The sequence below is a fragment of the Danio aesculapii genome, chromosome 16, assembly GCF_903798145.1.
Source record: "Danio aesculapii chromosome 16, fDanAes4.1, whole genome shotgun sequence".
Taxonomy (NCBI): Eukaryota; Metazoa; Chordata; class Actinopteri; order Cypriniformes; family Danionidae; genus Danio; species Danio aesculapii.
In genome coordinates this window covers 8,529,027-8,544,292 of record NC_079450.1, presented here as the reverse complement: position 1 = coordinate 8,544,292, position 15,266 = coordinate 8,529,027, and the positions used below count along the sequence as shown (strand labels likewise).

At 34.9% G+C, this 15,266-nt stretch overlaps 1 protein-coding gene across 1 annotated transcript in view; it reads right to left on the bottom strand.

Moving 5' to 3' along the window:
• csmd3a (CUB and Sushi multiple domains 3a) overlaps positions 1-15,266 on the bottom strand; it is a 685,206-nt gene that overhangs the window by 625,513 nt on the left and 44,427 nt on the right. Inside the window, exon 2 of the mRNA XM_056474744.1 lies at positions 4,466-4,688. Within this exon, the coding sequence (XP_056330719.1) occupies positions 4,466-4,688 (223 nt within the window). The remainder of the gene's footprint in view (positions 1-4,465; positions 4,689-15,266) is intronic.

Here is a 15,266-nt window from a genome sequence, read left to right as displayed (position 1 = left end):
CCCCCTGCATATATGTTTTTTTTTTTTTCATGAAAATGACCAGATGAATGTGCATTACTCTTACTTACACAGCCTCCCAATCCTGACATATTTCTTATTGAAACAGGAAGTGGGAGCGAGACACTGAAGGGCTCGTCATTTTTCCCCCTTTCCTTTTTATAGCCAATAGGCTCTAGTTGATGTCACGGCCATGAATCACGATTTGCTACTTGCTATTGCCAATAAGCAGCAGGTGGTATCAGTGGGAAGGACATTCTCATTTTACAGAAGCAATTTGCATACGCCCCTGAACAGAAAATGATGCTAACAGTATTTCTGGTCTATTTTCCAGAATGAGCAAGATGGCCAGTTTCAAAAGCGTGCGATGTGCAAAAAGATGTGCATAGCTCCTAAATTCTTATGTATATTTTAAAGTGGGATCTTTTTAGCGTGCCAAAACATTTTAAATAATTTCATGCTCCCCGTTTTGTAGGAAAATTTTAGGGATGAGGATTCAAGATCCAACATGACTGGATGAGTCAGTTTTATGTGGAGGCACTGTACTGGCCTGCAAGGAGTCCTGATCTCAACCCGATTGAACCCATTTGTAATGAATTAGAGCAGTGTTTCCCAACCCTGTTCCTGAAGGCACACCAACAGTACATATTTTCAACCTCTCCCTAATCAAACACACCTGAATCAACTCAGCAGAACATTAGAAAAGACCACAAAACCTGACACGAATGGGTCAGATTAGGGAGATATACAAAATATGCACTGTTGGTGTGCCTCCAGGAACAGGGTTGGGAAACACTGCATTAGAGCAGAGGTCTAATCCAACATGTGTCTGCCCTCACAAATGTGCTTTATAAAGGTGGTCAAAAACTCCAATAAACACCTTGTGAAAAGCCCAGAAAAGTTGAATCTGTTCTAGCTGTAAAGGGTGAACCAGTACGTGTGGTCATCAGACTGCTTCTCCACAAACGAGGAGGAAGAAAATTACAAGACATAATTCCAGAAATTTCATTTTGCATAATATTGGTGTCAAATTCAAAACATATACTCCAGAACAAATTTCACATATTTGTTTATTAAAGTAATAAAATGTTTAGTGCGGTGCAATTTTTTTGCATTCCTTAAGCATCTATAACTTTTTTCATTTTGAGCATTATAAACTCTAGATGATGGATAACAAAGCCCAGAGTGTCTTCTTTCCAAAGATGCATAAAACTTTCAATGTAGACCAAATCCTTCAGCAACTGTAAATGTTTTAGCTTGGGAAGATCATGTTTGAGAAAGTGCCTCTGACAGTGAGGGAGAGAAGGACATCGACATAGCCTCTGAAAACTTTTTACAGTAATCTCATTTTGCATGCTATCTTTATCAAATTTGAAATATAAACTCATGAGACACTTGGCTTTCAAGCCGTATTTTTTTCTAGGGCATTACATTAATGTTTTCCTGTGCTTCTATATGGAAAACAAATATTGAACACAATACCTTTTTTTTCTCATGACTTAATGTATAACTTTTTATATTTTTTAATATGTAACTTCTTTCACCACAGTAAAGCTGAAAGTGTCTTCTTTCCAATGATACATAATTTGTGTTTGTAGCTTACTGGAGTCAGGATCTGTTACTATTTAAAGTTAGGTAGGTGTAAATCCCCATAATTGAGTGCTGGCTAACAGGTTTTAAACTGTACAGATAAAAATTGGATTATCATTGATGTATTATATAATGTTGCCAAGCGATGTGCATAGCTCCTAAACTCTTAAGTCCTTATCTTGTCCTGAAATTTGAATATTTTAATAAATAAAAAATAGCCAAAAAGTGGGATGTTTTTAGCATGCCAAAATATTTTGGATCATTTCATGCTCCCAATTTTGTAGGAACAGTTTGGGGATGGTGGATCCTGCTCCAACATGATTGGATGAGTCAGTTCTTGTGGAGACACTGAACTGGCCTGCACAGAGTCCTGACTTCAACCCGACTGAACTTGTTTGTGATAAATTAGAGGGGAGACTGTGAGCCAGGCCTTCTAATCCAACATGTCTGACCTCTCAAAAGTGCTTTAGAAGAATGATCAAAAACTCCCATAAACACCTTGTGGAAAGTTAAATCTGTTACAGCTGTAAAGGGTGGGCCAGAATCATATTAAACTCTACATGTAAAAATTGGAATATCTCTGATGTATTACATAATGTTGCCAAAAGATGCGCATAGCTCCTAAACTCTTATGTGCTTACCTTGTCCTCACATTTTAACATTTCATAAGATAGCAAATTAAAGTTGGATGTTTTTAGCATGCAACAACATTTTGGATCACTTCATGCTCCCAACTTTGTAGAAACAGTTTGGGGATAGGGATTTCCACTTCAACATTACTGGATGAGAGAGTTTTTGTGAAGGAACTGGACTGGCCCAGAATCCTGACTTCAACCCTATTGAACATGTTTGTAATGAATAAGAGTGGATACTGTGAGCCAGGCCTTCTTATCCAATATAAATGTCTGACCTTCCAAATGCACTTTAGAAGAATGGTCAAAAACTGCCATTAACACCTTCTGGAAAGCCTTCCCAGAAAACTTAAATCTGCTATAGATGTAAAGGGTGGACCAGAATCGTATTAAACTCTACAGATAAAAATTGGAAATTCATTGATGTATTCTAGAATGTTGCCAAAATATGTGCATAGCTCCTAAACTCGTATGTGCTCACCGTGTCCTGAATTTTTTATATTTCAATTCATAAAATAGCCAAAAAGTGGGATTTTTTTAAACATTCCATTGCCAAGACATTTTGGAACATTTCCCATCTTTATAGGAACACTTTCAGGATGGACATTCCTGCTCCAACATGACTGAATCAATGAGTTTTTTTTTTGTGTGGAGAAACTGGACTGGCCTACACAGAGTCCTGACTTCAATCCAACTAAACATGTTTGTGATAAATTAGAGCAAATACCGTGAGCCAGGTCTTCTAATCCAACATAAATGTCTGCCCTCACAAATGCGCTTGAGAAGAATGATCAAAAACTCCCATAAACACCTTGTGGAAAGTCTTCCCAGAAAACTTAAATCTGTTATAGCTATAAAGGGTGGACCAGAATTGTATTAAACTCTACAGATACAAATTGGAATTTTTTTTTTCTTCACTTTCGCCATGTAGTGAAGTTTTTTTTCCCTCTCCGCTGTCGCCTCTGGCTTGCATGGTTCGGGATCTATAGAGCTGCGCATCGTTGGATTTGCTCTTCAGTGTTTGGACTCTCAGTAGTGATTATTAACCACACTGAACTGAGCTAAACTGAACTTAAACACTACAAACTGAACTACACTGTTCCTATTTACTATGACCTTTTATGTGAAGCTGCTTTGACACAATCTACATTGTATAAGCGCTATACAAATAAAGGTGAACTGAGTTGAATTGAATAGGTCTTATGTGCTTACATTGTCCTGTATTTTGAATATTTTTTTAATTTGCATACGCCCCTGAAGAGGAAATGATGTTATCAATATTTCTGGTCCATTTTCTACAATGAACAAGCTGGTCAATTTCAAAAGCATGAGACGTGCCAAAAGATGTGCAAAGCTCTTAAATTCTTATGCGTTTACCTTGTCCTGAAATTTTAATGTTTCATTTTATTAAATAGCCAAAAAGTGAGGGTTTTTTAGCATGCCAAGAGATTTCGAATCACTTCATGATCCCACCTTTATAGGAACACTTTGGGGATGGACAGTCCTGCTCCAACATGATTGGATTTATGAGTTTTTGAGAAACTGGACTGGCCTGCACAGAGTCCTGACCTCAACCCGATTAAACATGTTTGTGATAAATTAAAGTGGAGACTGTGAGCCAGGCCTTCTAATAAAAGATAAATGTCTGCCCTCACAAATGCGCTTTAGAAGAATGATCCTTGTAAACACCTCGTGAAAAACCTTCCTGTTATAGCTGAAAAGGGTGGACCAGAATCGTATAAAATTCTACAGATAAAAATTTGAATAGCATTGATGTATTAATGTTGCAGAAAGATGTGCATAGTTCCTAAATTCTGATGTGTTTTTACCTTATCCTAATGTTTGAATATCTCTTTTTATAAAACAACAAAAAAGTGGGAGGTTTTTAACATGCCAAGACATTTTGGATAAGTTTATGGCTTAGTAGGAACAGTTTGTGGATGGGGATTCCTGCTCCAACATGATTGGATGCATGAGCTTTTTGTAGAGAAACTGAACTGGCCTGCACAGAGTCCTGATTTCAACCGGATTAAACATATTTAACAAATGTGCTTTAGAAGATTGGTCAAAAACTCCCATTAACACCTTCCTAAACCTTGTGGAAAGTCTTCCCAGAAAACTTGAAAATGTTATAGGTGTAAATGGTGGACCAGCATTACATTAAACTCGATAAATTAGAATATCATTGATGCATTATATAATTTTGCCAAAAGATGTGCATAGCTCCTAAACTCTTATGTGCTTACCTTGTCCTGAAGTTTGCAGGATGAGGATGTCCATCGTATAAAGATAAAAAGTCATATTCTTCCTCCACAGCGAAGGACTGAAAAACTATATGAATTCTGCTCCTCTCCTCGGCTACAATAACCCATGTGCAGTTCGCTCCGTTAGGGTATCCGTGAGGAAATCCTGGACTTTCTATGGTCCCATTTTTCCCTTTTAATGTCCCGCCACATGTATAAATGAAACCTGTAAAAAGAGAGCAAGACAAAGAAGATAAGTCTATAACTGCCACAACCCTCTTGCAAGTCAGCATGAAGTATTTTTAACTGGTTTTACTGCCACAGTTCAATGCATTTCCAAGTAAAGATGGGATATTAAATTCTAATAAAGTCAGAATGATTGATTTTATTCATAAGAAATTGACTTTCACTCCACCTACATTGGTTACTGCTGCTGTAGGATTACAGAACATTCCAATGGACAAAACTAGTCTGCGTGCAAAATTCCATACTTCCATATATAGAGGTGCTCAGTTTCAGGTTTTTTGGAGTCCAATTTTCAACTCCTAATTTTGGAGTCAGTGAAATCGACTCCATTTGCATTCACTTAAAATATCTCAAGGATTAAATATTCTGTATCATATCACACTTTACACTATGTGTCACGGTATGTTGAAAAGACATATACAAAAAAAAGGTAGGATCCAAGTGCATTTAATGAAGAAATAATCGTGCAGATAACAGAAAACCAACAGGACATCCAAAAATCAAAAGAACAATAAAAACAAAACAAGAAACTAAGGCAAGGTACGGGACCACAACACATGAACAACATACCGTACAAAAACAATGACTCAGTAACAACAAACGGCTGCAGGGTGTATAAATATTCCAAACAATCAATAGTGACAGGATTCAGCTGTGTGTGTGATCAGTGGAAGTGAAACCTGGTGTATGTGTAGCGAAATGAAGGGATTTGTAGTTCATGACTGAATTGTAGTTCACCAACAATCTCTGCAGTCCTTGATCGCTAGTGAACATGACACAATGCTACTACGTCAATTGCAGCTTTACATTGTGCAGTTCTCCTCTGGTCAGACAAAACCAGCAGTTTAATCATCTGCTGTCAAAATAAAATAGTTATCAGCCTACACTTTTTAAAAGCATATTTTAATTGTCTAGTATAGATAATTTAGAAAATTACATTGCAATTATTGAGACAGAAAGTTAAAACATAAATTTGTTATAGAAATGTTTAATAAAAAGATGCAGCAGTTCATAAACAAACAAAAAAAACAAACAAACAAAAAAACAATTGAGCCTACAAACGTTTAAAAAAAAAATCATAAAAATGGTCTAAATATCTTCTTGATATAAATGTTTGACACTTTAATACTAGGCCTATGAGTGAACAAAATAACCTGGAGTAGTGGACAGTCACACAAGGCATGCCCCAAATCTGCAGCTGTTCATTTCTTTATTTTTTTTAAACGGCAATAGACGCTCCAACCGAACAATAAACAAAATAGCAAAATTTTTGATTTAATGACCAGTTAAATATTAAACCCAATACACAAAATGTTTAACTTAAATAATTCAAGTATTAACAAACCTGAAATGAAAAATAAAAGCAGCGTGACAGACTGTGCCTCAGAACACTTCATATTGCTCTCTCTCGTAAATGTGACTTTTTAAGTGTACTTTCCTATTACTGTACTTTAAAATATTACTGTTTGTTTACTGCAATTTGTTCATTGATTCGAAAAGGTTACGTTAATGGGACATCATATGCCGGAAAAAAAAGGAGTGAGTGAGTTTGTTTTTGAACATAACCTTGGCTTTATTTTTATTTAAAAATCCTTTTTTTGAAACTAATTTCATTTGGTGTAATTTTTTGTAGTTATCTACAAAATAAACAAGAATAATGAGTATTAAAGGTGAAAATAAGTGTGTTCAGGGCCAAAACAAAACCACGACCACATGCATTGTCAGCTTTGGTGTCAATAAATACATCTAGGTTACTTTTGTCATTATAATTTTGTCATAGTGATTTATTTATTTATTTATTTATTTAATCATGAAATTGGCATGGGTTAAATAAAAACTTTACTTGAGCATATACAAGCAGCCAATAACATAAAACATATCAATCTGCAAATAGTATCCGATCCGCTCCAAATTCACACACATATACTATGTTTCATTTAACACAGCAAACTTGACATCGCAGGAAGATCATCTTTAAAACCAAAATGCACAAAGGTTTGCCTTATAGGAATTTAAAAGTGATAGCAAACTTCATCCCACAGCACTGTTTATAATAGCCTAGAGTGCTTGTGGTTGCGAAATTCAAAAGCAAAAGCGTAAAACATGTGAACATGCATTCAAATCGGGTACCTTCGGTGTTTATCATGCTCGAGAATGAGTATTATAACTGTACAGTTATTCAGGGTGGTTTGATTCAGGAGGGTTTAAAAAAAAAAAGACTTGACTCTGGGAGTCGATCCCTGTCCTCTAGTTAATTCCAGTACTATGTCCATTGAGAGTCAAGGAAATTACTCTTTTGGAGTCGACTCCACATCCCTACTTCCATATTATATGGCAAACAGCACTCAATGCAAGTCGTATGTTCAAATTCATAGTATAAAGAAATTAGTTTTTCATAGAACAACCAATAGGTGACGAGTACTTAAGACCTACTAATTCCAGCAAGATTCTGTAGTCTTCATCCAATGGACACTTTGCTATCCCATAAGGACATGCAAGATCTATTATTAATGGGAGTGAAGTAATACAACTGACATGGATATGTCAAGTGATCATGACAAAATGGCGGAGGAGTTGCATCTGAACTCATTCATTTATTTTATTTTCTGCTTAGTCCCTTTATTAATCTGGGGTAGCCACAGCGGAATCAACCGCCAACTTAGCATCCATTCAAACTCATTCACACACATACACTACAGACAATTTAGCTTACCCAATTCAACTGTACCACATGTCTTTGGACTTGTGGGGGAAACAGGAGCACCCAGAGGAAACCCACGTGAATGCAGGGAGAACATGCAAACTCCACACAGAAACGCCAACTGACCCACCCGAGGCTCGAACCAGTGACCTTCTTGCTGTGAGGTGACAGCACTACCTACTGCGCCACCGCGTCACCCGAACTCCATTCATGCTACTCAAATTCATACTATATAAAACATACTTTTCCAACAATCATGAAGTAAATTTAAATTAAATGTAGTATCTACCCAAGTACGCAGAAAATGACATCAAACGGACAGTCTTGTAATAAATTTTGAACGTGATTTTATTTTTGAAACCAATTTTAGATGTTTATTTGATGTCATTTTGATGCATACATGCATTTCAGGGATACAAACTCCAGTGGCAATTTAGAATTGGCATTGAAGTGTTAGATGAATGAAACTATTGTTGTTTTGTTTTCTGGTGGTAAAAATGGCATCAATGTGTGGATGTCAAATGCACATCAAGGTTTTGACATCAAATTGATTTATAATTTCGACATGTTTTTTATATCACTTTGACATTATGGTGCCTGCTGAGTAATATCCAATATTGAACACAACTCTAGAGTCCTCACAGTTTGCTGTAACATTAAGCTCAGTTTATGAAAAAAAATCAATTGCTGATACATCAAAATCCCTTTTTCTTCACAAACTCCATTTCACAGTGAATTGCACCAATTTATGGAAGTAAAAAGGTTTGCGAACTGCATTTACAACGAAAGAATCTCTGAGTAATACCGTCATCCTCTAGGAATTCAATTAGTGTCAATTAAGAATTTGGCATTGAAGTTTCAGATGAATAAAACTTTCCTTATTATAATACTCTTTGTGTAGTTTTTAGTGGTCAAAAGTGGATGTTAAATGGACATCAAGGTTTTGACATGCAATCGATTTATATTTTTGACATTTTTTTCTTATTTCATTTTGACATTAAGATGCCTGCTGAGTAATATTCAATATTGAACACAACTCTAGAGACCTCTCAGTTTGCTACCACATCAAGCTCGGTTTATAAAATCTAATCAACTGCTGATACATCAAAATCCCTTTTTCTTCACAAACTCCATTTCACTGTGAATTGCACCAATTTATCGGAGTAAAAAGGTTTGCGAACTGCATTTTCGACAAAAGAATCTCCGAGTAATACCATTATCCTCTTGGAATTGTTTGTATAGCTAGTTAGTATTCCTCTCAGAGCTTAACACATTTCTCAACTCTCGCAAAAAGAAAAACAACTGGTGACATCTGACATCACAATCACATTAGTCAAATCGCGCCAGTTTGTTCGCCGATGCCTGTAATGGTTTGCCTGTGACGCGAATATCTATAACTGTGCAACAAGTTTGAGTCCCTATCGTCAGATGGATGCACTTGAAGACGTTTGGGGTTTCGTTTAATGACCGTTCCTCATATGTCAACCCGCCCGCCATCGTGGGTGTGCACCTACCACCTGCCACACACAAATTAGAACAGCTTTTTATGTGTCAACCTGAGCAAATAGACTGGTAATGACAACCAGCATTAATTGAGCTTTTCCATTTATCCCCTTCCGCTTCCCTTAAGGCGTAATTAGCTCAGCAGACTCCCTGAGATCAAGGATCTTTTCTTTCCCATCCTTTTTTCCTCCCTCTTGTCAGCCAGGAAGGCAGGGAGAAGGAATTCAGAAGGGAAAGGTCTGCATTGACTCGAAGCCACTTATCTGAGATCTGACACAATCACTCCACACATCCACCGCCACCTCAAAAGAAAAATAAAATGCACCAGGAATGCATAAATAAGCACTATTCTTAGAAGCATTAGGTAAAACTTCTTTTCATCATTTTCATAACAATTAAACACGGTTCTTTTAAAATTCTCATTAGTATGATGCATCTGGAGGTTTTACTTTTGATTGGGATTCTCATTAGACTGTAAACACAGCAACACGATAAAGACAATAAAAGACGTCTTGCGCATGTAAATAGGATTTACAAAAGCTTCACTGCAAAAATGCTTTTCTTAGATTTTTTTGTCTTGGTTTGAATATCTAAAAATTCTCTGCTTGTTTTAAGGAAAAAACTCACTTAATTTTAGCATATTATTAATGAAAACAAGACAATTTTTTGTATGTCTAGAAAATGCTTCTTGATTTAATAATTTTTAGATATTTGGACTAGAAACAAGACCAAAAAAATAAGAAAGAAAAACATTTTTTGCAATGTACAAGAGCAACAGGATATTTTGGATCCACTTTATGTGGCATTTCACTTAATAATTGTGAAATGCCATTGGCATAAATCCCACTCTACATGCATATTAAAAGGACAGATCACTTAAAATTAAAATGTACTGTTAGTTTTAGGGATGCTCTGATCAGGATTTTTGTAGCCGATAGCGAGTACCAATTCCTTATCATGGTGATCAACCGATACCAAGTACTGATTCTGATGCTTCATGCATATAATGCATTAAGCAAATTTTCCCTCCAAGTATGATACTTAAGTGGAGATCTTGCCTTACTTAAGAGAAAAAATGAAAGATGTTGCATATACAGTTGAGGTCAGAATTATTATTCCCCCTTTGAACTTTTTCTTTTCTTTTTTAAATATTTCCCAAATGATGTTTAACAAAGCAAGGAAATTTTCACAGTACGTCTGATAATATTTTTTCTTCTGGAGAAAGTCTTATTTGTTTTATTTCGACTAGAATAAAAGCAGTTTTTAATTTTTTAAGAACCATTTTAAGGTCAATATTATTAGCCCCTTTAAGTTATATATTTTTTAGATAGTCTACAAAACAAACTATTGTTATACAATAATTTGCCGAATTACCCTAACCTGCCTAGTTAACCTAATTAAGCCTTTAAATGTCACTTTAAGCTGTACAGAAGTGTCTTAAAAAATATCTAGTAAATCATTATTGACTGTCATCAAGTCAAAAAAATAAATCAGTTATTAGAAATGAGTAATAACTATTATGTTTAGAAATAAGTTGAAAAAAAAATCTTCTCTCCGTTAAACAGAAATTGGGGGAAAAATAAACAGGGGGGCTAATAATTTCAACTGTAATTCCTTAAACACGTCTCCTATAACCATTTAGTGTGGACATGTAATGGTCAAATGCAGCTTTACAGAAAATAATAGAAAAACAGAAGGCAAAAAAAAAAAACATAAGAAAAATCACTAACAAAGCAATTTGGAAACATTGCAAATAATGGAAGAAAAATTGTCTCAATGAAGTTTGGAGCGCGTATTTGTTGCATAAGAAGTTAAAATGCACACCTATAAATCCTTTACTTCTTTACTAAAATGAGATAAGTGCATAAATTACTGTTTATTACAGTAAGTTATATGATTACATATTCAAGTAAAAATATTTTAATTTTTTTTTTATTTCCGTAATAAAATACCTTTCAGTTCTGATATGTAAAAAGATCTCAGTTTTTTATATGACCTCTGCTTGTAAACTCGTAAACAAACAATTGTGATCAGTTCATTGGATCAGCCAGGGATGCATTTCTGAAAACTATCGTTAGCCAACTAAGCTCGCAAGTTCTGTCGTTACAAACATAGTTCGTTGATTTGCTGTTTCCCAAATCCATCGTTCCAACAAACATTCGGTAACTGTGCAAACTTGTATGCTTGCAACTACACCTCTAGAGCTGTGGTTAGGAGCATATTTCCTGGCTGTGTTCTATTCCCAGTTAACCCCCTATGCCCTATTCATTTACAACATTCTAACATTTAAACTTGGAATGATGTAAAACAAAAAAGCATTAAAGTCATCTCTCTTAGGTGTAATTTGCTTTCAAAGTATTTTTACAGTTCAGTTTTAGCGATCTTCATGTTGACAATTGCGTTCCCTTCGTAGTGCACTTTGAAAACATTGATGTCATTTTGAACACAACTGTAGCTCATGATGAAAGCTATAGGTGACCTATTATTTAAAAGCGGAATTTATGTTACATCTTCAAAGCTTGCGAAAACAAAATATATAGCATACATTAATGGTTTTAATTTATAGTGGGTTATTTATTAAGTATCTGCACTGTATATGACATGGGCCTGTTGGTTAGAACATTTTCTGCAGTGGTTTGCATGTGTCAAATTATAAAAGTAGACAAAAATAAATAAATAAATAAATAAATAAATAAATAAATAAATAAATAATAATAATAATAATAATAATAATAATAATAATAATAATAATAATAATAATTATTATTATTATTATTATTATTATTGATATTTTTAAAGTAGGTTTTTTCATTTCCTAATAAATAATAAATATAAATTTTCATTTCTTAATAAATAGCCTCATTATTTATTCATATGATTTATATATCAGATTACAATACGTGTTCGCTTTTTGCAAGTGGTTTATGTTTTAGAATAGAATATGGAGTATTCTCAATAATATTTGTAAAGGAAACACAGGCCCTCTATGTGCCATTTACATATATTTCAATTAATATGGAAAACGAGTGCATGTTTTTACCAAAACTAATATTGGATTTATTTTAAATGCATGTGTGTGTAAAACAATATAATTTGCAGAAAGAAATTATGGGTTTCTTCTCTAAAGAAGTAGTTACTTCACCCAGTTAAGAGCATCATATAGGCGTTTTACATTATAACTAACGATGCATCTGTGACAGAGAAACTACACTCGTCACTAAATCATTCTTTTCCCAAATGATGCATAGTACTATGATAGTTCAGCTGTGAGTTACGTCGTTGATTGGGAAACACACCCCAGATTAGCGAGTGCCGATCAAGTCATGAAATGTGATTATCGGCTGATACCGATCTCTGGATGATCGATCAGAGCATCTCTAGTTAATTTACTCAAAAGTTTTAGATTGTTCGTGATGATTTGTAAAAGAAAAATGTCAAAACTGTAAAAATAATCCTGCTGTATGCCTTTTTTTAGTTCATTATATTAATCTCAATTTATTTCAATCAAAATGAGTAAAATATTACGTTAAACTTTGCATAACTAAAGAATTACTTAATTAACTTAAACTATAGTAGCAAAAAACTTTTGTTATGACTTTTAGCCATAATTGTCACAGTGAAAACGTAAAAGAAATCATTTACAATCAGAAAAAAAAACCATTCGGTAACTGATGAAACAGAAAAGCAGCGTTTTAGACAGCATTTTAGCTTTCTCTGCTATAACATTACAGTGCCTCTGGCCATATCCCTTCGCTGCACGGGGCATGTGCACATGATGAATGCACGTTACCCGAAACATTTGTGATCTCACTAGCCTGGATATATTTTTAGTAGTTCCCAAACTTTGTTCGCTGTAAGCTCTGTACATACCCACTGCACATGGACATTTGCAATTATGTACACACCCACTGTGCATATACATTTGTAATTATGTTCATATCTATCTGCAGACTTCTGATTATTAATAGCAACCTGTACATATATTCATTTATTGTAAATCTCTGTTCATAGCTAATACAACCTGTATATAATGTTAATAGCACATCCATCTGTAAATATTACCGTAGTTTTTCTGCACTTTATAACTTATACCTGTATCCTGCACTTGCTGCTATTGCACTGCTGGTTAGACCTAAACTGCATTTCGTTGCCTTGTACTTGTACATGTAATGACAATAAAGTTGAATCTAATCTAATCTAATAAGCCAATGTCACCCTTTGCACTAAACTTTGAGCGACTTACATTCAGAGATGTTGTTTAGAGATGCTACATTACACATCAACTAAACTTAAACTTAAATTATATCCTAGTGGGCCACCCCTTTAAAGTCCCACTGAAAAAAAACAAAGATGAAGTCATTTAAGCATAACTTCATCTCTGAATGAACTAACCCTTTAAAAATCAAATGTGCGGTTTAATTTTGCTGTATTGCTTCATAAACATCACTGTGAACAAACTACTGCTAACTAGAACATTATTGCATCAATGTAATTGTCATGATTACCAGCGATCTAACCACCAGAGGTTGCTGGTAAACACTCACATTCACATGGACTACATCTTATGAACTACAAATTCAGTCATGCCACACACACACACCTGCTCCAAGTTTCCACTGATTGGACTCCCACAGCTGATGCTGCTTCTGGACTAATCACACACACTACTTTAGCAGCACACACACTCACTTCCTTGCCGAGTCTTGTTTATCTGTAAAGTGACAATTCAACGCGGTTTCTTTAGTCTTGTTTCTCCGTGTTTTGACCCTTGCCAAGTTTGTCTGTTAGTCCATGTTCACTGCCTGCCTTCTGACCTCTCGCCTGTTATAGTGACTACGATTCTGGATTTGCCTTTATTCATCTGTTTGCACCTGTGTTGACCCTTGATTGCCTGACTAACGAATAAACCTGCACTTGGATCCTAACATTGTCTGTCATCCACGTGTTACAGTAATGACCCTATTCTCCTCACACACAGTACACCGAAAAAAGACAATAGTTCCACATATTCCATAAATCCACTTAAAAGAAAATGCATAATTTAATAAAGACCTAAAAAATATTTCCTTCTAACTAATTATTATTATGCATACTGGAGTTTTACTTTTGCTAGTGATTCCCATTAGATAGTCATTATTGCAAAGCTGTGTGATAAAAGCCATCTTATACTGTAACAGTAGAATGTGAGTTTATCCCAACCAACTACAATCACAGCAGGATATTTCATCAGCCATTTGGTTTTCTATTTGTGTGGCATGTCACCTCATAACTCTGTCTGCTGTGGAAAAACCCAAAACCCTTTACATAACTGCATTTTAAAATTTAAATATGTTCTTATTAAGTGCAATTGCATTTTTAGCTGTCGGTATGGACAAACAATTTGCTTCCCACTGAAAAACAAATAAATAAATAAATAAAAATCACTGCATCATAGCTGAATCATTACAGGCAGGTGCACAGCACATCGAAAGATAACAACAAGAAAGGAACAAATCCCACACAATACTGTAGCTTGCAAAAGCAGTCATTATATTGCAACACTGCTGTTACGCAACACCTGTTGAAGGCCGTGTGACTCAAACTTTGCAGTAAATTGATTGTTTTTACAGCTACAGAATTTTGTAGGAGTTCCCCCTTATTAAATCTTCTAGTGCATTTAAAGGTGTCATGCAATACATTGATTCAATACGTTAAACTGTTTTCTGATATCTACATAAAAGCTATGTGGCTTAGATAACTTCAAAGAAATTGTTGTACAGTATATGCCCAATAGAGGAATCACCCCTATAATCGAAAGGCTCCATATTGACCATATTTGGAATAGTCGTGAATATTAAGTTGCTCTACTCTGACACTCCCCCACAGCTCAGTTCCTGGTCTCTAACACACACTCACACACACATGGACATGCATACAGTATACACACACAGATACACTCTAAAATAAACACTTCATATGTCAAAAATATATATAAATCGAGAAGACGCCTTGTTAAATCATTTCAACTTAAGTGGTAGATGGGTTTAGTTTAGCTGGCTATCTTTAATTTACCAGAATTATTTTATTTTTTTATTATATTTTGTTTAGTTTTTTGTATTTTCTACTTGCATTTTAAATGAAACAAGCTAAATTATTTTTACATCGACAAAAGGAATGTATTTAGAGTATTTTGAAGCTTTAACTTGTATGAAAACACAGCCAGGAGTTAATATCAACCTCTGCATAAACAGATAACATTTAATAAAGTGTATTGCTGTTCTTTCACTCCAGAAAAATCCCAGTAAGAGCTGAGTAATATGACAATGCATATATGTGTATTGAACAGTTTACATGTGTTCATTTCCTCATTATAAA